Consider the following 22,300-nt stretch of genomic DNA (forward strand, 5'->3'; position numbering starts at 1 on the left):
GAGTTTAAATCACAATCATTCACCCAACTCAAAGGTTTACATTAGCCCTTCAGCAACGGTTTGACATCGTAATCGTGTTCGTATTTATCTAGTGGTGATTACTGACACATGATGAATCTGTTGATGTTGCGACCAATTGAAAGATATATGAAAGGACGGGAAAGGTACGTTTTGAACTGGGATCTTTTTTCTCAATTGGCTTGAAATTGGAAAAGTTTCCACGGCACTTGTTTAGGCAATGTACACGACAAAAACACCTCCATGTCGTGCAATCATTTCGCATAAAAAAGGAAACAGTGAGTCAATTCAACACAAGGTTAGAATGAAAATTTTCTTTCGAAAAAAATCTAGATGTCGAGTTGCATCAGTTTATTTGTAAATTTAATCTACACACACGTATAAATAAATCGAACGGATAACACAAGTTAAATTTACAACAGAAAACATGCATCAACCACACCTGAAATCAAACTATTCCAGAGTATTAGTTATATATATATTGCATATTAAAATAAACTTTGCAAAAATTAAGACCAAATTTCAAGATGTAGCAAACTGTTGAAATGTCTACACGGAATAAAAATAATCAATAACTATTACATAAGCCAAAACAAAATCCCAATCCATAGCTAGACAACGCTTTGAGTGAAAGTTAACCCTCGCATGTAACCCGTGTTTGTCCAGCATATAACATTACAACTCCTCCACTTAGGCGAGGCATAATTTAATTCTCAAACAGCTGCGCTTGCCAAGAAATTAAGATATTCTTCCCCGGCTAGATGCAAACAAAACGGGTGAAAAACCATCAGTGATTCCGCGTCGCGACGGGTCGGGGAGGTAATGCAGATATGCAAATGCTGAGGACACAGGGTTACAACAAGGGAAAAATAAGTACCATAACGCGACCGACTGAAACGATTACGCTTGCCACGAAGGAGCGCTGAGGAAAAGTGTAAAAAAATCTAAATATTTTCCACCCGATCGGGCCACGTTGGATTAAAATTTGCTTCAGACGTGTATTGGGAGTGGTGGCAGCATCTTAATTGAATTCAAGGTGAAATGAATGCTGTTTTTGCTATCTTAGAAATATCTCGAGATAAGATTGTTCTCTCCAATCTGAACCGAACGATGTAAAAACCTACGGGAACAGGAGCGTTCAAAAATATAAACATCGGGTGACTTACAAAGCAAAATTCAAGAAACATTATTTGAACGTTTCTATATTATAACTTTATAAACAGTTTACAATTTTGTATATAAATTAACTTTTCGCAAAACATAAACCCTAGCAAACATAGTTATGAACAGAAGTGTCCAAATTTTTCAACTTTAAGTAATATACGTGAAAAACTCTCTCGCTCCCAATCCTCCCAATGAAGGGCTTCTAGTAACGCAAAAGACGCTCATTGGCACGAAAGGTTTAAAAACGAAACCAAGCATAGTAAAGAGATTTTAATTAAAAGTTGAAGTTTCGTGTGAGCCATTTTGAGCCGAAGTATGCATGTAGAGCGAAGTCATGAAGGATAATTAATTCATGACTTGACGCATTCGGCGAGCAGGCTGAAGTTGACAGAGCGTAGTAGAAAACACAATAGTGCTAAGCATAAGTATTAATGCAGGTGGAAAATCAGTTTATCATACATTTGATATTTTCATTAAATTCTGGTTTTAATTCATTAAAAACGATATAAATGTATAACGCCTTACTCCTTACTTCTTATCATCATCTTTGAAGATTTCAATGCATAGTAGTGTCCACGAAATTCGTACCAAACCATACCAGAAGCATATTCTTTCGTTTCACCGCGCAAATATCGGCCATTAAGATTGCTGTAGGGCGATTAAAGACAAATTGCAATGAGATAAGTAATCAAGCTACGCAATAAATAAATAAAGATAGATAATATTTTGCTACACCAAACCTACCTACTATGGCACGCTGTATACCACCAGGCGCCTGTGAATTGAACCGCGCAGTTCTTGTACCAGGTATCATTATCCGAATCCAGGGTGGTAAATGGAACTCCTTTTATTCCACTCATAGCATTTCCTGCCGTGCCTGAATATCCATCTATGCTTGCCACCAAATACTTTTGAGCCTCGTCTCCAATCGAAAATCGCTCGTACCTTGCATAAGTCCGGTTGCCATCGAAGTCTTCCAGCAAAACCACCAACTCATTTGGCTTCGACGCGGTCAACTGATGGATGCGATCCAAGCCCAACCAGAACTCGCCTTCCAACGAACCAAAGCCGTTTTTATACTCCTGCCAGCCGCGATAGAAATCCACAGAACCGTCGAAACGTTGTTGAATCACTGTCCATCCTCCGGACTCGTACTCTTGATCGCGTAGCACGCTCATCGGTTGCTTGAAAGGTTTCTCCGGTTGAATCTTATATATACCACTCACATTGACCGGCAGCTTGCTACAGGAAGTAAAGTTGCTTCCGCGAAGCTCAGCAATCAGCGGCTGCGTAGTTTCAACTAGCTGAGTAATGGATTTCGCCATACGGTCCACGTTATACTCCAGCACTTGCAGCTTCGTCATAATGATCTCAAACGAAAAACCACCTGGATACGCACTGGAACTGTTCTGATCAGTCCTACTCCTACTCACTTCTTCACATCGCACAACTCCAACGATAAAGAAAGCTGCGAAAGTAATCAAATGGTTCGTGCGCGAATTAGCCATGTTGACCGTATGATGAGCGAAGCTAAACTGACTGAATTCAGTCAGCTTCTTGACTATTTATAGAAGCAAAATTACAGTACCATCTCATCTTTTCATTTTCTTGTAAAATCCTCTAATTGTCGAAAAAACATGGTTAAATAGCTTGCCTTTTTGAAATAAAAAAAGGTTCCGATTCGCAACAAATCATTCGTTAATTGTTATAGTTTGATGTACAGGGTAGGACAGAGAAACTCGACGCTTTGAAATGTTGTTATCATAAAAACCATGTCATGAAGTTCTCGACAGACCGGTAGTGAACGTTCACGGTGAAGCCTACATTTACAGGGGCGCCTTTTTTCATTGAGTGTGCTCGACCAAGTGCACTCCACCGATTTCGCTTCATGCGAAGTTTTTGTAAGGTTATCTCAAAACTGCCGTCTGCAAAAGACAAATTTCGGACTTAGAAAGAGCTGAAATCCAACGTGAGCCACATCATCGATAACATTCCTGGGTACATGTTTGAAAGAGTGCAGTTAAATGTTATATAAGCCATTAGCCGAGTTTCAATTTTAAAATTATATGAAAAAGGATTTCATACACGGAAAAAATAAGAAACAACATGATTTGTTTGTACTTTGTCTTTTAATGTCTTTTCAAATGCCAAGCTTCCCTGCCTCACCATGCACATACACTAAGCTAGTGGTCAGGGAATTTTTTTTTAAATTTCAATTCACACTATATTTGACCATTGATTGACAAATATACGCATTAAAACAAAATAAGTTCAAAGATCCTTGTTCCATATATTTAAGCTTATTTAAGAGTGTCTAAAATATTGAAAACAAAAAAATGATATGGAAATTGTGTGACAATGTGGAATTAGTCACCATAGACTTAGTTATGTAATACAATCATAATTTATTGAAGTTGATTCAGTTGAATAAAGATAATGGAGGTTGATTCCGACGACCGATCGGACAAACGCTTTGATTCAGCATGAAGCAACCGTAGCAAGCACGCTACCGGATGTTTACAAGAGTCGGGTGACGCTTCAACGGTAATATCTGCTTATGGGATCTTAGCTTTGGGTTTTATCATCATCTTTGACGACTTCAACGAATAATGATGTCCACGGAACGTATACCACACCATCCCGGACGCGTACTCTTTCGTCTCTCCTCGCAAATACTTTCCGTTCAGATTGCTAAGGAGGAGTCCACAAACGGTCGAAAAAAATGGTTTAAAACCATTCTAGCAATTAACGCATAACAATATTAAATTCTTACCTCTTGTGACAAGCCCCATACCACCAGGCCCCGAAGTAGGTAACGGCACAGCTATCACCCCAGGTGTCGTTGTCCGAGTCGAGCGTGGAGAACTTCATACCATTCAGCTCGCCCATCGAGTCTCCAGCCGTACCGGAGTATTCGCCGATTTTTGTAATCGCATACCTTTGCTGCTCATTTCCAATCTCGAACAGGTCGTACTTGGCATACGTGTTATTGCCATCGTAGTCCTCCAGCAGCACAACAAGCTCATGTGGCGTTGAACCGGTTAGTTGATAGATGCGATCCAAGCCCAACCAGAACTCGCCCTCCAGATGGCCGAATCCTTCTTTGTACTCGTTCCAGTCGCGGTAGAAGTTCACCGAACCGTCGAAGCGATGCTGAATCACTGTCCATCCGCCGGATTCGTACTCCTGGTCGCACAAAACCGTCATTGGTTGCTTGAAGGGTTTTTCCGGTTGAATCTGATATATGCCGGACACGTGAAAGGGCAAGTTGCTGCAAGAGGTGTATCTGCTTTCACGGTGCGTAACGATTTGTGATAGATTGTTTGTTTTACAACCAGCTTGCATTAAGTAGTCCCCAAACTGTCGGCTTGTGAGAAGCAGCTGCTGCTGCGCTATAACATCTTTAAGATCACGCTGGATGAAACTCAGGTTTTGACCAATAAGCTTGCCATTAAAACTCATTTGGTTGACTGTTTCTCCCGTCTGCTGGACAACCCAAGATAACTGTTCCACGGTTGTTACCAATTTACCCACATTCGATGATAACACGGTGATCCGTTCGTGAACTTCTATGTCATTGTTCATGAGCTGGTGCTCGAGCAGCTGCAGCTTTGTCAAGATCATCTCGAACGAAAATCCTCCTGCCATCGCACTGGAGCTATGCGGATGAGTCACATTTGAATCACACCAAACTGCTCCTATGACAAACCCTACTGCAATAGTCATCAACAAGATCAAGCGCATCTTCGCGATGTTGATCGTACGATCTTCAAACCAGAACTGGCTCAGTTCGATCACCCCGATGATCAATTCAAAAGGCTACGTTGGTGTTCGTTTCATTTTTGCCTTTTCTGCTATATAAAAACAAGGTTCCCATGAGAGTGTGGTTCACCTTGACCTGAGAATTTGTATCAATCAGGTCGGCTATGGAAACCAGTACTGCGATCGTATATTACTCCAATGTTTTATGTCGAACTCTTTTCTAATATTTTGCTACTTTTCGATTTATTTCACCGGAAGAAACTTAATATGATAAATTGACAGTTGTTTTATTAGACATCTGTGCAAATTTGTGCAATGTACTCATAGAACAGCTATTCACTAAGCTATTGGAAAGCGCTACCATGATGTCCCACCGTCTTTCGCATGCGCCTAAAAATGTACAATGGACATTGCATGGTTGTAGTGTTTAGAAATAATTCTTAATCAATTATTATTAATTATTAAATAATATGTTCAATAGTTTCATGCGAAATATTTCTAGTTTAGAAATGCGTAACTTATGCACTAAATTGCCACCCCAGTTTTACCGTCGTAAAAATATGAGGTTTCAGCTCAAACCCAGCTCACTATTTTTTCTGGAGGCACTTAAAACGACCAGTTTTATCTGGGGCATTGTTTTGTGTTTTCTTCTTCAAAAGCAAGAACTAGTCAAAAATTATCTACAGGAAGTATTAACAGCCACCGTATTTTGATGCCGAAAACTAAAACTTTATTTCCAATTACATGGAAGAATACAATTAGTTTTTCACATTGTTATTAGTTAGTTTTTTTATTGATTTATTTTATTTCGATGTACCAAAGCGTTGTGGAGATTGCTGGTAAAATTATACTCTTTAACGATTCGATGATAACGAAACAAAGTAGGTGATCAGATTGAATGTTTTATCCGCTTGATGGATTGTTTTATGGTATCGGTCGTACCATCATTTTTGAAAATTTCAACGGTTCGGGTTGTAGCCATATCATTCCGATTACTACGTTCGAATCCAAAATAGTCCCCGATTTGGGTATGTAGGCTCCGTTCAAGTTGCTATAGTTAAAGAAAGGGAGATGATCATAATTTTATCAACGATGTCTAAAAAAATGTGACACTCATACTACAGACCTCAAATCGCAGTTTTCATGCCACCAAGCTCCAGTGTACTCAACCGCGCAATTTATGGATACAGCGTCATAATCTTTGTCCAGTGTGGTGAAGTTCTGTCCTACGAGGTTTGTCAATTGATCACCAGCAGTACCAGAGTAAGCGCCCACAGGCTTCAAGACATAGCCTTGACTCTCGTCTCCAATCTCGAAGCGTTCGTACCTTGCGTACGTGCTGACGCCTAAGAGATCTACCAACAAAATCACCAACTCAAGTGGTTTGAAGGCGGTCAACTGAAAGATACGATCCAAGCCTAGCCAGAACTCGCCCTCTAAACTACCGAAACCGTTCTTGTACTCCTGCCAACCTCGGTAGAAGTTCACCGAACCGTCGAAGCGATATTGAATCACTGTCCATCCTCCGGACCCGTACTCTTGGTCGCACAGCACGTTCATCGGTTGCTTGAAGGGGTTTTCTGGTTGAATCTGGTATATTCCTGACCTCGTGCATATTATGTCACTGCAGTAGGAATAGTTAGATTCTGGAATTCTACATCCACATTGACATTTCGTTTCACCACATTCACAACAGGTAAGAGGTTTCGCACACTGTCGACGGGTAAGAAGAGTCCTCTGTTCCGCTAGCGAATACTTTAGTTGCTCTAATCCACTAAGATCACTGGCAATTTCTATTAAATCAAGTTTTAGGCTTTCCAACTGCTCCGCAATCTTTGCATTGCAGTTTTTTTCGTTTCTTTTGCACTGCACCACGATTGGGGCCCAAAGGGCACTTAAAATGACCAGTAACATTGCGTACACCTTAGAGGACCTCATCTTTTCTGCTCAGCTTCTAGACTGACTGAATAAAGCCCCCTTGAAACCCTTATATATCGTTGAATATTCATTGTTCTACGTGAAAAATGTGATCTTTTTCCTTCATTCTTCCGAGAACAATCGACAGTAGCACAAAGTATCGTCTATAACCTAGTTTGTTTTTCCTTTGAACTTAGAGCGATATCTGAAGGCGCGTGATGCAAAGGGTGGTACTGGTCAACCACCCGCCAACAGCGACAGGTAAGGTTTGTTTGTCGTTCTGCGACTCTGCCACTATCAGCATAACCAGTGTAACAAGCCTAGCAGGGTCGCTTCTAGTGATAGGTTTCCGGGGTTATACGTGACTCTCTCCATCAACCGATCTTGCCACGCGACCGTCTGGTTGCTTACAACTTCTTGTAACCTCCGCATTATAGCCATAACAGGAACGTCCCCTACCTTCGAAGCAACATCTTTATATAATTGGAGTACACTCCCAGCCTACTAGGGGACGTTGAACCTGGTTGACCACCGTAGCGCTTCTTGATCAAAAATACAAAAATCATGGTAAACGCATCTCATCGGTTAGTGCTGCTCTTGATACCAAATTTATTTATTTCCGTTTACGATTTCGCATATTCTAAATTTACACATAAAATAAATAATAAATTTTGCTACAAAAAAACTGTGCAAACACGTGTTAGTTTACAACATTGATAAAGCTGCCATCACACCGTATAGTGTGATTGACTGACAAACACGTTTTCACGCGCTTCACCACGATCAAATGTAATATTCTGGTCTCCATTAACCATGGTTTTTTTTTCATAAATCCCGTTAATTTGACGTCAGAAACTGTTGTAAACTTAGTGTTAAAGTATTCCACGTCACCATCAACGAATTTTTGTTTTTGTATAGCTTGAATCGATAATTGTGAAATTTGATTTACGAATAAACGTATGAAGGCCGTTGCTTTATTGTTATAATTCCCAAATGTACAGATTGACTTACCATACATTGCACGTTTTTTATCTTTTGTTACGCCGTTCGTTAGTTACGAAAGGAAGTTTCAAAAGTGATTGGTTTTCGTCACAGGTGAACTATTTTATTACATTTCCTTCGGTCGTATCATCATCTTCGATGATTTCAATGAATGATATAATCCCCGGAACGACTTCCACACCATTCCGGTCGCATATTGATCCGTGTCACCACGCAAATACTGGCCATTCAAATTGCTAAGAAAACAAATGGGAATAATTATAACTTAACAAACAATTCTCTCTCAAAATACCACACCGACGACTGACCTTTCATGACAAGCTGCATACCACCAGGCTCCAGTGAACTCAACAGCGCAGTTTTTCACCCATCTGTCGTTATCAGCGTCTAATGTGGTGAACTTCATTAGGTACGGTCACACGAGACGAACCCTGCTCGAATTTGGACGTTCGGCGAACCTTTTCTTGAATGTGTTAGTGAATCGAGCAGAGTTCGCGAACCTTTTTCGAGCAGAAAAGGTTCACCGATTTTGGTGGATAGCACGAACCTTTGCCGCGAACCTTTTTGACGTTCCGTTCGATTTCCTCATTTGTTTACAATGCTTACTTTGATTTATTCTTACCAACTATCAATGAAACTACCTCAAAGATTCGTTACGTGTGAACGCTAAAAGGTTCGGCGAACCTTTTTTTGACATTCGTTTGTAATAGTGTGCGAAAGGTTCGCCATCAAAGGTTCGTCTCGTGTGACCGTACCTATTCCCTTCTGTGCACCTAAAGAATCTCCAGCCGTACCGGAAAAGACGCCAAGTGTCTTTAAGGCATACTTTTGGCCCTCATCTCCAATCTCAAAGCGATCATAATTCGCGTATGTCTTGTTGCCATTGTAATCCTCCAGCAGTATCACCAGCTCGTGTGGCTTCGAGGCCGTCAACTGATGGATGCTATCCAACCCCAACCAGAACTCGCCCTCTAAACTACCGAACCCGTTCTTGTATTCCTGCCAGCCACGGTAGAAAATCACAGAACCCTCGAAACGATGCTGAATCACTGTCCATCCTCCAGAACTGTAGTCTTGATCACACAATACAGTTATTGGTTCCTTGAAAGGTTTCTCCGGTTGAATCTGGTATATTCCGGTTTTCTTAAATGGAATGGACCGGCAGGAAGTATAGTTGGATTCGCGAATCCCACCAGGATCTGGATGTTTAGTTGTATTGCATCCATGTTCGGTGATATATCTCTCAAACTGTTAGCTGGTGAGAAGATTCTTCTGCGCAGCTAGCAATTCCCTTATTTCACTTTGAACGGCACTAAGATTTTGGTTGATTTGCATTACTCCAAAGTCAAGATTATCTACCGTTTCACCAATTGGTTGAACAAGCTGTGTCTGGTTTTTAACTATGTTCGCCAGGTTGTCAACTTTGGTGGACAAAACTGTAATTCGTTCGTCCATTTTCACATCCGTCTTCAGAATGTGATACTCGAGCACTTGCAACTTGGTGATAATCATTTCGATAGAAAATCCGCTTTTTGAGACATCCAGGGTCGTTACGCACCGCACTATCGCTGGGCCACAAGAAGACCCCAAAACAAGCACCAAACTCGCATATAGTAGAAAGATCCTCATCTTCGCTGTCCAACTTCTTCTTCACTAACAACTTCACTAACTGAGTGCAGTCTCCCAGAAAACCCTTATATATCGTACACTGTCAACTTCAAATGTTTGAAGTATTTAACGAGTGTTTATCATGCCGTCACTGTGCAAACCGTGTTATAAATAAAATATTTATTTACGTTTATTATATTTGTACTATCATTAGCTTTGATTCAAACTCAGTTTGATAGCGAATACTGTTTTCTTGATTGTCTTATGTACCTATGAAAAAAATGTTATCTCTGCTAGGGGGTTTTCATGTGAAGATTTCTCGTGTATTTCCTGTATAGGAGACAGTGAGACGTCTCACTAAAGAAAACAAATTCACACTAAAGTTGATTCACTTTCAATTGCTTTATTTGTTAATTTGAGTATATATTCATGCACATTGACAGTACTTTATCTTTGTGAAATAGATATGTCAAGATATGACCAATTGGTTTTGATTTTACCCTTTACAATGTGATCGTTTACAATCCGATCGCGCTCCACTACTAACTCACCTGTGCTAGCGAAAAGGCTTCATGTTATAGATTTTTTTTTAATACAAAACACTGCACTCTTCTCGAAAGAAATTGAGATAAGCGCTATCAAATGTTCGTACAGCAACCACGTAAAAAAGAGGGGAGCGTAATTACTGACCGGGGTCAAGATGTGTATTTTCAAGCTCCATATTAGCACAAGCAAATTAAGCAACCGAGATGAAGTATTATTTTACATGCAAAAGAATGATCTGCATAATCAACTTCTAATTTTATTTGAATTTCTTTGCGAGCCTAGGTCTTTGCTCTTATCATCATCTTTGAAGTTTTCAATGAGTGATCATAACCGCGAAACGTCTGCCAAACCATTCCAGTTGCCGATTCCTTCGTAGCTCCACGCAAATATCTTCCATTCAGACCGCTGATGAATAGATGAAAAAGAGAAAAGGTGAGCAGAACATATCCAAACATGGCATTCGCTTGCAGTTCAAACCTCTTGTGGCAAGCATTGTACCACCATGCTCCAGTGTACTCAACCGCGCAGTTCTTTCCCCATGTGTCGTTATCAGCATCGAGTGTGGAGAATTTCATTCCACTTGTGTCACTAAAAGAATCTCCAGCCGTTCCGGAATAAGTGCCCAGCGCCTTTAAGACATACTGTTGACTCTCATCCCCAATCTCGAAGCGATCGTACTTTGCGTATGTTTTATTTCCATCGTAGTCCTCCAGCACAATCACTAATTAATGTGGTTTTGATGCGGTCAGCTGATGGATGCGATCCAAGCCCAACCAGAACTCGCCTTCTAGGCTACCGAATCCATTCTTATACTCCTGCCAGCCTCGGTAGAAGTTCACCGAACCGTCAAAGCGATGTTGAATCACTGTCCATCCTCCGGACTCGTACTCTTGATCACATAGCACGCTCATCGGTTCCTTGAAAGGCTTCTCCGGTTGAATCTGGTATATTCCAGATAAGTGGAATGGCACGTCTCTGCAGGATGTGTACCTGCTCTCACGTTTGAGCTGTGACATGTTGCTCATTTTACAACCGCCTTGGATTAAATATTCCCCAAACTGTTGGGTGCTTAGGAGCAGCCTCTGTTCCGCGATAACATCTCTGAGATCACGTTGGATGAGACTCAGATTGTGAGCAACCTGCTTGCCATTGAATCCAACCTGGTTGACAGTTTCTCCAGTCTGTTGGGCCACCCATGACAACTGCTCGACGGACTTAACCAAATTGGCCACATTCGAGGACAGTACAGTGATTCGTTGGTCCACTTGAAGATCTTTCTGCATGATGTGAAACTCGAGCTCTTGCAGCTTGGTCATAATCATCTCGAACGAAAATCCAGTTGGTGACGAACTTACATTTGATTCATTTGCACCACAATGAACCAGGGCAATTCCACAAAATACTAACAAAACAATGATCGAACGACACTTTGACATGGTAACCTCTATCAAATTTCGGCTCACACTGAGTTCAGTCGGTTTGAAGAACGTTTATATACCTGTGCGAGATGGTGAAAACACAATTTAACACTAGAATATCATGCTTGCCCGAATGATCTTTTGAACAATCTTTTACAAATGCTTTAACTTTATAGTCGTTTAAAATATGCAAATATATTTTAACGGTGTCTTAATGTATTTGTCATCAAGCTTACACTGTTTCTGAATTTAAATATGATACTTTGAAAAACTAAAAAATGAAAAAATGCTTATTCGATCTTTGTCTGCCTTAAACCGAGCTTTCGGAACGATGGAGAGGTCTATAAAAAAATTGAAAAACTCTTAAAAATTGCCAACAAACATACCAAAACGTGTCCGTTTATGGATTTGAAAATTAACAATATAGACGAACTTATAGCGAATTTAAAAGAACTTTCAAAACTACCGCTGAAAAGTATTTAGTCTGGCCTATATTAGGTTCATAGAACTGGTAGAATATAAAAATCTGGATTTATTTTTAGAAGTATCTTTGGATATTAAGAAAAATCTTTTTGTGTTGAAAAAAAATGCTGTAGCCTTTTTCCAGATTTTAAAATCGAAAACTGCACAGAGGTCAAAATTATGACTGTTTGGATTCTAGTGTAAACGCAAACCACAAAACCGCAGAGACTGCCTCGATTTTTGCTTTTTCTGTGTATTAGTCCAACAACGCAATGCGCTTGTATACATAGTTCTTTATTGCAATTCATGTTGGGTTTATCTTGTTATCCAAAGTTTTCTTTAGCATTTAAAAGATATATTTACTTTCAGTGTATTTGTTTCAGTATATATTCGTTGAGTTACTATTGTACTTATTTGAAATTCATTAAAGAGATACTATTTAACTTTACACCTGTTCTCTTTTGATGATTAAACGAGAGCATCTCTGTACAACAGGTTTGACAGGGAAAAGAGCTGTCTTAGTGCTATATACCCATCAAATTTATTTCAAAATATTAGAACAAAATGGATAAATTTGAATCAAACTAAGATACATTCGCGTTCAAGAATGCATTCCTTAATTTCCATTTACCACACATCATCTGGACTACATTTGCCTAATCATCATTTTTGAAGATTTCAACGAATAATCTTCACCACGGAACTTGTGCCAAACCATTCCAGCCCATGATTCCTTTGTAGCTCCGCTCAAATAACGTCCGTTGAGGTTACTGATGAAAATATAAAAAAGAAAAAGATGAGCGGAACACAATGGATTTTTAAATATTGTATCATTCATACCTGTGATGGCAAGCCGTATACCACCACGCTCCAGTATACTCAACCGCGCAGTTCTTTCCCCATGTGTCGTTATCAGCGTCGAGTGTGGAGAATTTCATACCATTGAGGTCTGAAAACGAATCTCCAGCCGTTCCCGAATAAGTGCCCAGGGTCTTCAAGACATACTTTTGACCCTCGTCTCCAATCTCAAAGCGATCGTACTTTGCGTATGTTTTATTTCCATCGTAGTCCTCCAGCACAATCAATAATTCATGTGGTTTTGATGCGGTCAGCTGATGGATGCGATCCAAGCCCAACCAGAACTCGCCTTCTAGGCTACCGAAACCATTCTTATACTCCTGCCATCCTCGAAAGAAGTTCACCGAACCGTCAAAGCGATGTTGAATCACTGTCCATCCTCCGGACTCGTACTCTTGATCACATAGCACGCTCATCGGTTCCTTGAAAGGTTTCTCCGGCTGAATCTGGTATATTCCAGACAAGCGGAAAGGCAAACTGCTGCAAGAAGTGTACCGACTCTCACGTTGCACACTGAACTGTGAGATATTATTAGTTGTACATCCACCTTGGATTAAATATTCCCCAAACTGTTGGGTGCTAAGAAGCAGCCTCTGTTCTGATGTAACCTCTTTAAGATCACGTTGGATGAGACTCAGATTGTGAGCAATCTGCTTGCCATTGAAACCAAGGTGGTTTACGGTTTCTGCCGTCTGTTGCACAATCCATGATAGTTGCTCGACGTCTCTCACTAGACTCTTCACATTGGACGCCAATACGGTGATTCGTTCGTCTGCTTGAAGATCCTTCTTAATGATGTGATACTCGAGCACTTGCAGCTTTGTCATGATCATCTCGAACGAAAATCCACTTGGAGCTGAAACCGAACTGGATTCGTTGCTAGCACACTGAACAAGCACAGTTTCTAAACAAACCATCAAACCAATAAGAACACTAAGTTTTAACATCTTGCTCTTCATTAGGATGATAATTTCGCGAATCGATCGCAACACGTACTGAGCTCCGTTGCGATTGAGAACGTTTATATAACGTTGTGCGATTACCATCAAAATGGTTGGCCTCAAAGTCAACCACAAAACCAAATAAATTTTGTCTGGTTTTGTATACTGCTGCATCCTGATAATTTGGATACATAAACAAACCTGATAGCTGCGGTATGTACGATCTTTATCGGAAACCGTAACTTCTTTTTCTGTACATTCTATACTAGTATAGTGGATGATTCGGAGATAAAATACTAATCTTGAAAGATTAAACACATATTTCTACAGTTATATGTTGTTCATCAACTTCATACCAACATACATGTAACGGAACACTCTTGTATATAAATTTCCCAGTTCTTGTAACAACGGACTCTTTGTAAACTTCTTATTGTTAAACTTGTTCTAGTACTAGTTGTGCTCCAATTTTTTTTACATCGTTCATCAGTTTAAAGTTTGTTGAAAGTTAAATATTATCTGACACTTTTTATTTATTACATCTAATCAATATTACAGCTAAAAATAACCATCTTCTCGAATGGGCCCATCATAGACTCAATGGTCTTACCATAATTTTCGATGTTTTCAGTGCATGATGATATCCACGAAACGTCTGCCAAACCATGCCTGTAGCAAACTCCTTCGTTTCTCCGCGCAAGTACTTTCCATTCAGATTGCTGGTACAATGATAACAAAAGTGAAAGTTCAGATAAGCCCGAAAGAAATTTCAAAATGACATGTGTTTGTTTCAATACCAACCTCTTGTGGCAGGCAGTGTACCACCACGCTCCAGTGAACTCAACAGCGCAGTTTTTATCCCATGTGTCGTTATCAGCATCGAGTGTGGTGAACTTCATCCCTACCAGTTCTGTTATTGAGTCACCCGCCGTACCGGAATAAGTGCCTACACTCTTCAAGACATACTTCTGACCCTCGTCTCCAATCTCAAAGCGATCGTACTTTGCGTATGTTTTATTTCCATCGTAGTCTTCCAGCAGCACCACTAGTTCGTGTGGTTTCGACGCGGTCAGCTGATGGATGCGATCCAAGCCTAACCAGAACTCGCCTTCTAGGCTACCGAAACCACTCTTATACTCCTGCCAGCCTCGGTAGAAGTTCACCGAACCGTCAAAGCGATGCTGAATTACTGTCCATCCTCCGGACTCGTACTCTTGATCGCACAGGACGCTCATCGGTTCCTTGAAAGGTTTCTCCGGTTGAATCTGGTATATTCCTGATAAGTGGAATGGCACGTCTCTGCAGGATGTGTACCTGCTCTCACGTTTGAACTGTGACATGTTGCTCGTTTTACAACCGCCTTGGATTAAATATTCCCCAAACTGTTGGGTGCTAAGGAGCAGCCTCTGTTCCGCGATAACATCTCTGAGATCACGTTGGATGAGACTCAGATTGTGAGCAACCTGCTTGCCATTGAATCCAACCTGGTTGACAGTTTCTCCAGTCTGTTGGGCCACCCACGACAACTGCTCGACGGACTTAACCAAATTGGCCACATTCGAGGACAGTACGGTGATTCGCTCGTCCACTTGAAGATCTTTCTGCATGATGTGAAACTCGAGCACTTGCAGCTTTGTCATGATCATCTCAAACGAGAAGCCACTACCATTTGTTTCACACTTTATCGATGCAATCCCAACGCAAAACACTGCTACAACAAGAAGCGACCATCTGAGCTGAGACATGTTGATCTCTTGTTGCTAATGGCAAAACTAACTTTAGTCGGTTCGTCTGGAGATCTTTTATATATCCAGTCATGCTGGCTCCAAATTTACTCCATGTTTCTAGAGGCACGGCTTACTGGTAATGATGGCCATCTCGCCCCACAAAATTGGCATCAAGAAACGAGCAAACTTTTCTCGTAATATGGCAGGGAAAGATGATCAACGTTACTGCATCCGGGGATTTTTATTTTCTGTTATGCTTCTTATCATTCTTCGGGGAATCACAAGCCAGTTCCCACGGGTTAAGTTGCAAACATTTCTTACTAGTATGGATAAAATACATGTTTTGCATTGGTGTATTCGACTCCGAAAAAATCAAACATTAATTTAACTGCATATAATGAAAAACAAGGTTTGAAATGTTAAGTTGGCTAAGATAAAACTCTTATTTTATTTGTTTGCATTTATTTATAAACAAACATAGAATGTAGTTGTTGTTTTCTAGTTTAAAAATCGTTAAAATAATCCCGATCACCTATCGCCGTAAAATTAAAAGGTCATAGAACAAGCAGTAAGAAAGTGGGTAACTGCTTAAGTGCACGAGCGAACGATAATGTATTTGTTGTGGAATATGTTGATGTAAATTTTAAACTAGATAAGCACATGTGATAAGTTATCTAACCTACATCAATAAACACTAATATTCCTTTTGAATCATCGAGTTGTTTCTTAATCTTTTATTTACAACGCTATGGTTCTTGTCAGCATCTTTGAATTCTCGCAAATATTCTGAAAAAAGATATTCCCACGCTCTAAACACGCCAAGGCCAAAGAAACGGAAGTGCTAAATTGAGCTATAAAAACAGATACGCCCCACGTTTTTATCAGAAACTGAGACATTTTCTTGTGCATTCTGTTTTTTTTCCTTTTAAACGCTATGTTTTGTTTTGGTATCAAACAGCCAAGTTATGACTCATTTTACTTCATTCCAAATAGGATTTCTTGCTGTTCTTTCAGAAATCACACCGAGTCGATAAAATAACTTACATAAATTGAAACATTAACTCGCATCTCATATATTTCGGATTGACGCATATTAATGAAAATGCGTGTTTAAACTATTAGATCAAATATATTTTAGATTGAAACACTCATCAATTTAACGGCCTGATCATCATTTTCGCTGTTTTCAGAGAATGATGATATCCACGAAAAGGCTGCCATACCATGCCCGTAGCGAACTCTTTTGTTTCTCCGCGTAAATATTTTCCATTGAGATTGCTGTTGGGATGGAAAAAATAATGAAATAAACATAAGGTAAATTCGAGGAACGCTGATAAGAAAACAAAGTTGGATAAAAACCCTACCTCCTATGGCAGTCTTTATACCACCATGCACCAGTGAATGAAACAGCGCAGTTCTTGTTCCACGCGTCGTTATCGGCATCAAGTGTTGTAAACTTCATTCCTACCAGATCGTTCATCGCATTACCAGCCGTTCCCAAATACCCTCCGAGCGACTTTAACACATACTTTTGGCTCTCGTCTCCAATCTCAAAGCGATCGTACTTTGCGTTTGTTTTATTTCCATCGTAGTCTTCCAGCAGCACCACTAGTTCGTGTGGTTTCGACGCGGTCAGCTGATGGATGCGATCCAAGCCCAACCAGAACTCGCCTTCTAAGGTACCGAAACCATTCTTATACTCCTGCCAGCCTCGGTAAAAATTCACCGACCCGTCGAACCGGTTTAGAATAACGGTCCATCCACCGGACTCGTACTTTTGATCGCACAACACGGTCATCGGCTCCTTGAACGGTTTCTCGGGCTGAATTTGATACACTCCAGAGTCGAGTAAAGGTCGCATTTTGCACGATGTGTAGTTACTTCCACGTATTCCACTGAGCAAAGGCTGTGCCAGTCCGGCGAGCAGTTCAACGGACTTTAACAAATTTGCTACATTCAACGATAGAGAATTGATCATCTCCTTGCTTTGTTGATCCTTTTGCATCATGTCGTACTCGAGGACTTGCAGCTTTGTCATGATAATTTCAAAAGAAAAACCACTTTGTAGCTTCTTGTCTGTCCTTAGATCAGTTTCATTAATTTTACACTGCATAGGAGTTATGAAGCATAATGCAACTAAAATCAAATTCCACCGTACACTGAACAACATCTTAAACGCCGTATCACGTGGATAAAATGAACTTCTTTTTCTGATCGTTGATCCTTTATATACGTGGTGTTCGCACATCGCTTGTTGGCATGTTAAAACAATAGGCAAATAAGGGGATTCACTTTTTAAGCTGACTCAACCACGAACACGTTTCTACCGGAAAACTTCAATCGTGTGCGTTGAAATGCAGTTCAAGTATGAATAACAGAGATTATCGTTTGCCAGCTGCTTGAGTGAGAATGCAACAAAAAAAGAAATAATGAACAAGAGCTTAAACACAATACAGCGGTTGTTTTACAAAAAAGGAGCTGATATTATGGAGTTTGTCTTCAATTTAAACTTAAATACCGAAAATGTACGAAACATGTGGAGGAGTGGTGAATAAAAATTTAAATTATCAGATTCGGTGGTGAACTCTTTAACTTATGGATATCAACGCGTCATTAAACAACCCATTTCTATTTTCAAATCCGGATTGACTTTGCATTAATTGAGATTTGAAACCGGATTGAAGTAAAATATTCAATCTGACATCCGCCGTAAGGTTTTATGTCAATTGAACTCAAGCGGTACAATATAAACGTAAAACCATTCAATCCAGCTTCGACCTTACATCACCAGTTCCCAACGAGTTGGAAAACGAGGTGTCAATTCTCGAAAATGTCTTTTTCAGCACAACTGTCCACGAGGTAAGTCGCGTTATTAGTTGTGTGAACCAATTTTATTCTAAATTCACACTATTTTCCTTGCGTTCATCAACCATTGTTAGTTCCTATCCATACCAAAATCAATATTATCGAAAACTAGTGGTCTGATAATTGCTTTCTTCTCATTTTAGGTTAGTATGATTCGTCTCATCTCATCAATCCCCCGGGCCTATGCCACACTACCGTGTTCCACCCTCGCGGTGGCGGTAGGATAGACCGATGATGTGACTTCTGATCAAAACTGATTGATTTCGTTGCTAGGGTCTATCCTCAAACGTAATAAACCATGGGGGCATACAGATACGTCCAGGAGCTGTACCGCAAGAAGCAGAGCGATGTGATGCGCTATCTGTTGCGCGTCCGCGTCTGGCAGTACCGCCAGATGACCAAGTTCCACCGTGCCCCGCGTCCGTCTCGCCCGGACAAGGCTCGCCGTCTGGGATACCGTGCAAAGCAGGGCTATTCAATCTTCCGCATCCGCGTACGTCGCGGTGGCCGTAAACGCCCAGTCCCCAAGGGTTGCACGTACGGCAAGCCCAAGAGCCACGGTGTCAACGAGCTGAAGCCAACCCGCTGTCTGCAGTCCGTCGCCGAGGTAAGTTTAGTATACTTGGTAGAATGTCAAACAGTCCCAGGTTGCTGTATTGATGAAAACAACTTGTTTCACGATGGCCAAAAGACCATATGAATTATATTCCACTTTTACCTTCCTTGGATGTCTGAAAGCAACAACCTAACCTCAAACACAATGTGTTTACACGTTTGACGTTTCCGCACGTGTTTACGTTCAGCTTCGGTTTACGTTCCTAACCTATTTGTTTGCCTGTATGACTTATTTTGCCGACGCTAACCCGTTTTAGGAACGTGTCGGTCGCCGCGTCGGAGGTCTTCGCGTGTTGAACTCGTACTGGGTTTCCCAAGATGCATCCCATAAGTACTACGAGGTCATCATGGTTGATACCTCCCATAACGCAATCCGCCGTGACCCGAAGGCGAACTGGATTTGCAACGCCGTACACAAGCACCGTGAGCTTCGTGGTCTTACGTCGGCTGGAAAGAAATCCCGCGGTCTGGGCAAGGGCTACCGCTACTCCCAGACTATTGGCGGATCTCGTCGTGCCTGCTGGCGTCGTCGCAACCGTCTGCATATGCGCCGTTACCGTTAAGTTACGGTGGTAACAGCAGCAGCCAGCAACACGTGTTGGGGTGGTATGTACGTACGGTTGTTTTGGGAATTATGAATCAGAACACTGTGAAATGCTACGCATACAATAAACCGTCAATGAGACTAATTTTGCTCTGGTCATTACTTCACCGATTCAGAAAGAAACAGCTTAAAGAACCATAGGGAGGTATTTAAAGTATCAATTTAAACACACTTGCTAGATGAATGGAACAGGATCAATGTGCATCATCACTGAACTATTTACTTTGCTGAAAATACTCTTGTAGGTTCTTGTTACTGACCTGTTGAAAAGAATAAAAATATTTCAAATTAAGCAAGCAAAACTAAACTAATGATAGTTTTTAGTCTTATCACTACTGATTGCATTATAACCGCTTCATCATAATTGAATAACAGTGCTATTTTATTAATTTTAAATTAGAAAATCTTTTCGGTTCCTTCGAGGTTATTCGATTCAAATGTTTTAATTCCTTTTTCAAATGTTTTGTCCTTGCTTCTAACGAGATATTAGCGCTAGTTTAATGAATGGTGTTCGTTTGACTGCTAATTATATTTTTACAACCCCACACGAAAGCATAAGATAAAAGTGAGGGGAATGTAGAAATTCGTGTATAGCATAACTCTTACTTGCTTTACAGGTGTGAAACACAGTAATTATGTTGTTAAGCGTGGCGCCATCCCGGCGTCGTGGGTTCGAATCCCCACCGATCCCGCAACATTGCCTGTACCAGAGAATTAACTACTCACGTTTGCATAGGGAAGAAGTATAGTAAGCTCTTAGTGGGAAAGCATGGCCGAAGACGGTCGTTATGCCCACAGACAAGGAAATAATTTGTGTAAGTTAATCTTTTGTCGGTGTCCGCGACAGCCAAGCGGTAGCGCCGGTTAGAAAATCGGCCCATGAGCGCCGGGACTCACCACACCTCGACGGCGTAGGTCCGAATCCCAACCGAGACCGGACCCTCCCCTGTACGAGAGGACGTATTCTATCCACGTACAACAGGAAAACAAGTCTCGTAAGCCCTTAACGGGCAGGCATGACCAACAAGGTCGTTACGCCAAGAAGAAGAAGAATCGTATTTAATGTTTTTTTTTTCTTTGTTAGTAATTTCAGTATGTTTTAAATTCTTCAAAGACTGGAGATATGGTGCCTATTTTAAAAATATTTGTTTAAAGGAAGATGATTCCAGTGCTGGTTGTATCTAGTTTCTCAGTATTAATTTTAAAATTTTCTTTTAGCCCGTGTATTTACAATTCCTAAACAGCAGACTGCAATGAAAATCGGATGAACAAACTAGACTGGAAAGGTTCACTTTGAAGAAGCTATTGTAACTTGTTTCTCCAGGCATTCCGGCTGCATTCACCATCGGTAACAATCGGTAACTCAAATGGGGAAGTAACCGTTTTCCCTGTGCGCATGACTTACGGATGCTGCGAAACTTTCCAAGGGGAGGAAAGAACGGTCGGGTCCACGCGAATCGTTACCGACCGAACCGGTTTATCGGTGACTCGGCGTGTCTGGCCAGCTGTGCCGACCTCGGGCCGGGTCGATCGGGAATTCCTCCTCCGACGGTGCATAAAAAGGTGCAGTGTGTCAGGTTTAGAGTCAGTCTGCCACCAACGTTTGGGGGTAGGTTTTTGGATAGCTGCAACGTCTACACTTTATTTATTGACTGAGGATTGAGTTGGTCACATGCGTTCGGTTTTACCTAAAAAAATGTTGTAAAAATGATCATGTTCATGAATGGGCGGCATGAAAACCCCAATTATGCACAGCGACAACCTTGTTCTACGCATGCATTTTTTACCAGATGACCCATAGTGATCCCTGTTGACTCAATAACTCTTCCCTGTTTTAATTAGCATGTTTCAGTCCCTGCCAATGAAGAGGAGTTTTATTTTCTCGTTTGAAATATCCTTTTCCCCAATGATGCTTCCTTTTACTAACATCCCACCCGGCTTTAATTAAATGTGTGAAGGACTGAAACTCCACTAATCGAGTAGAACGACGGGATTTCAGCGCAGCGGCGGGTTGGTTAAAACTACCATGTTCACAATCGGACCTCCAACCGTATCGGAAGCAAGCCAACAGAACCAACTAACAGGTGCAAAGTGAAACGAGCATTTTCAGGGTTCGTTTACTTCTAATGAAAGCTCGCCGGCTACCGACCACTTCACCAATGGGTAATGTGAATAATCCGAATGGAAGGATTCCCTCCGCTGCCGGCAGATGGGGTGCCCGGATGCAACGTTTTCCCATGTCCCATGTGCTTCGGCCGCGTGCTGCTGCTGCAGTATGTTGGTCAAGTCTTTTATTTTATTTTTCATTTTTCTGTCGAGTTCTCGTTACGAGTCTTCGTTTCGCATTTGGCCACGGTAACAACGGTGCAACGGTTTCTCTGTGTCGCTGTGTCTTTTTCCTCAACGGTGCCCTGCTCGATGCGAACGAACAACAATACGAAATGGGAGTGGGTTCCGCGGTGTAGGGCAAAAGCTATCCTGATGTCTGTCTCATGTAATGCAAAATAATTTAATTGGAGCGAAATCGCTGCACTTTAATTAAATGCAAACAAGTCTGTGATTGCTTCGCAGATAGGATCATCGATTTCGTGCTGGTGAGGTTGGGAGTTGGGAATGCCAAGAAATGACTTCAAACTTTTTGGAGAAAATAAAAAAGCAGATCTTGTCCTGTGAAATGAATGAATAGAACAATTTACAAAAAATGTTATGTACGATGAAAGAAAAAAATTACCAAGATCGAAATAGTTTCACCAGCACAAGAAGTGAGAAAATTTCATTCAACAGTCTTCTCAT

The 22,300-nt window shown here is 41.0% G+C and overlaps 9 protein-coding genes across 9 annotated transcripts; 1 reads left to right on the forward strand and 8 right to left on the reverse strand.

Annotated features, from left to right (window-relative positions):
- Nucleotides 1–1,703: 1,703 nt before the first annotated feature.
- LOC131265163 (microfibril-associated glycoprotein 4-like) lies at nucleotides 1,704–2,690 on the reverse strand. The gene is made up of 2 exons (XM_058267424.1): nucleotides 1,927–2,690; nucleotides 1,704–1,830 (listed from the first exon to the last, which is right to left on the reverse strand). Exons 1-2 carry the CDS (start codon nucleotides 2,688–2,690, stop codon nucleotides 1,704–1,706), a joined length of 891 nt encoding a protein of 296 aa, XP_058123407.1.
- Nucleotides 2,691–3,531: 841 nt separating this feature from the next.
- On the reverse strand, nucleotides 3,532–5,124 carry LOC131263263 (ficolin-2-like). The gene is made up of 2 exons (XM_058265433.1): nucleotides 3,956–5,124; nucleotides 3,532–3,873 (listed from the first exon to the last, which is right to left on the reverse strand). Exons 1-2 carry the CDS (start codon nucleotides 4,924–4,926, stop codon nucleotides 3,738–3,740), a joined length of 1,107 nt encoding a protein of 368 aa, XP_058121416.1. The 5' UTR covers nucleotides 4,927–5,124; the 3' UTR covers nucleotides 3,532–3,737.
- A 933-nt stretch (nucleotides 5,125–6,057) lies between these two features.
- Nucleotides 6,058–6,882, reverse strand: LOC131265164 (ficolin-1-like). Its single transcript, XM_058267425.1, has one exon. It carries the CDS (start codon nucleotides 6,880–6,882, stop codon nucleotides 6,058–6,060), a length of 825 nt encoding a protein of 274 aa, XP_058123408.1.
- An 806-nt stretch (nucleotides 6,883–7,688) lies between these two features.
- LOC131265165 (ficolin-2-like) lies at nucleotides 7,689–9,492 on the reverse strand. Its single transcript, XM_058267426.1, has 4 exons — nucleotides 9,311–9,492; nucleotides 8,624–9,046; nucleotides 8,172–8,270; nucleotides 7,689–8,099 (listed from the first exon to the last, which is right to left on the reverse strand). Exons 1-4 carry the CDS (start codon nucleotides 9,490–9,492, stop codon nucleotides 7,970–7,972), a joined length of 834 nt encoding a protein of 277 aa, XP_058123409.1. The 3' UTR covers nucleotides 7,689–7,969.
- An 803-nt stretch (nucleotides 9,493–10,295) lies between these two features.
- LOC131265166 (ficolin-2-like) lies at nucleotides 10,296–11,453 on the reverse strand. Its single transcript, XM_058267427.1, is given in 2 exon segments — nucleotides 10,296–10,422; nucleotides 10,495–11,453. Coding segments are annotated over 2 exon segments (1,086 nt in total).
- Nucleotides 11,454–12,421: 968 nt separating this feature from the next.
- LOC131265167 (techylectin-5B-like) lies at nucleotides 12,422–13,702 on the reverse strand. The gene is made up of 2 exons (XM_058267428.1): nucleotides 12,738–13,702; nucleotides 12,422–12,667 (listed from the first exon to the last, which is right to left on the reverse strand). Exons 1-2 carry the CDS (start codon nucleotides 13,700–13,702, stop codon nucleotides 12,544–12,546), a joined length of 1,089 nt encoding a protein of 362 aa, XP_058123411.1. The 3' UTR covers nucleotides 12,422–12,543.
- A 583-nt stretch (nucleotides 13,703–14,285) lies between these two features.
- LOC131263752 (ficolin-2-like) lies at nucleotides 14,286–15,441 on the reverse strand. Its single transcript, XM_058266008.1, has 2 exons — nucleotides 14,498–15,441; nucleotides 14,286–14,415 (listed from the first exon to the last, which is right to left on the reverse strand). The coding sequence occupies exons 1-2, from the start codon at nucleotides 15,439–15,441 to the stop codon at nucleotides 14,286–14,288; spliced, it is 1,074 nt and encodes a 357-aa protein (XP_058121991.1).
- A 1,133-nt stretch (nucleotides 15,442–16,574) lies between these two features.
- LOC131265169 (ficolin-2-like) lies at nucleotides 16,575–17,536 on the reverse strand. The gene is made up of 2 exons (XM_058267429.1): nucleotides 16,788–17,536; nucleotides 16,575–16,701 (listed from the first exon to the last, which is right to left on the reverse strand). Exons 1-2 carry the CDS (start codon nucleotides 17,534–17,536, stop codon nucleotides 16,575–16,577), a joined length of 876 nt encoding a protein of 291 aa, XP_058123412.1.
- Nucleotides 17,537–18,230: 694 nt separating this feature from the next.
- Nucleotides 18,231–19,592, forward strand: LOC131267603 (large ribosomal subunit protein eL15). Its single transcript, XM_058270521.1, has 3 exons — nucleotides 18,231–18,282; nucleotides 18,562–18,895; nucleotides 19,161–19,592. The coding sequence occupies exons 2-3, from the start codon at nucleotides 18,587–18,589 to the stop codon at nucleotides 19,464–19,466; spliced, it is 615 nt and encodes a 204-aa protein (XP_058126504.1). The 5' UTR covers nucleotides 18,231–18,282; nucleotides 18,562–18,586; the 3' UTR covers nucleotides 19,467–19,592.
- The last annotated feature ends 2,708 nt before the right edge of the window (nucleotides 19,593–22,300 follow it).

Source organism: Anopheles coustani, chromosome 2, assembly GCF_943734705.1.
Source record: "Anopheles coustani chromosome 2, idAnoCousDA_361_x.2, whole genome shotgun sequence".
Taxonomy (NCBI): domain Eukaryota; kingdom Metazoa; phylum Arthropoda; class Insecta; order Diptera; family Culicidae; genus Anopheles; species Anopheles coustani.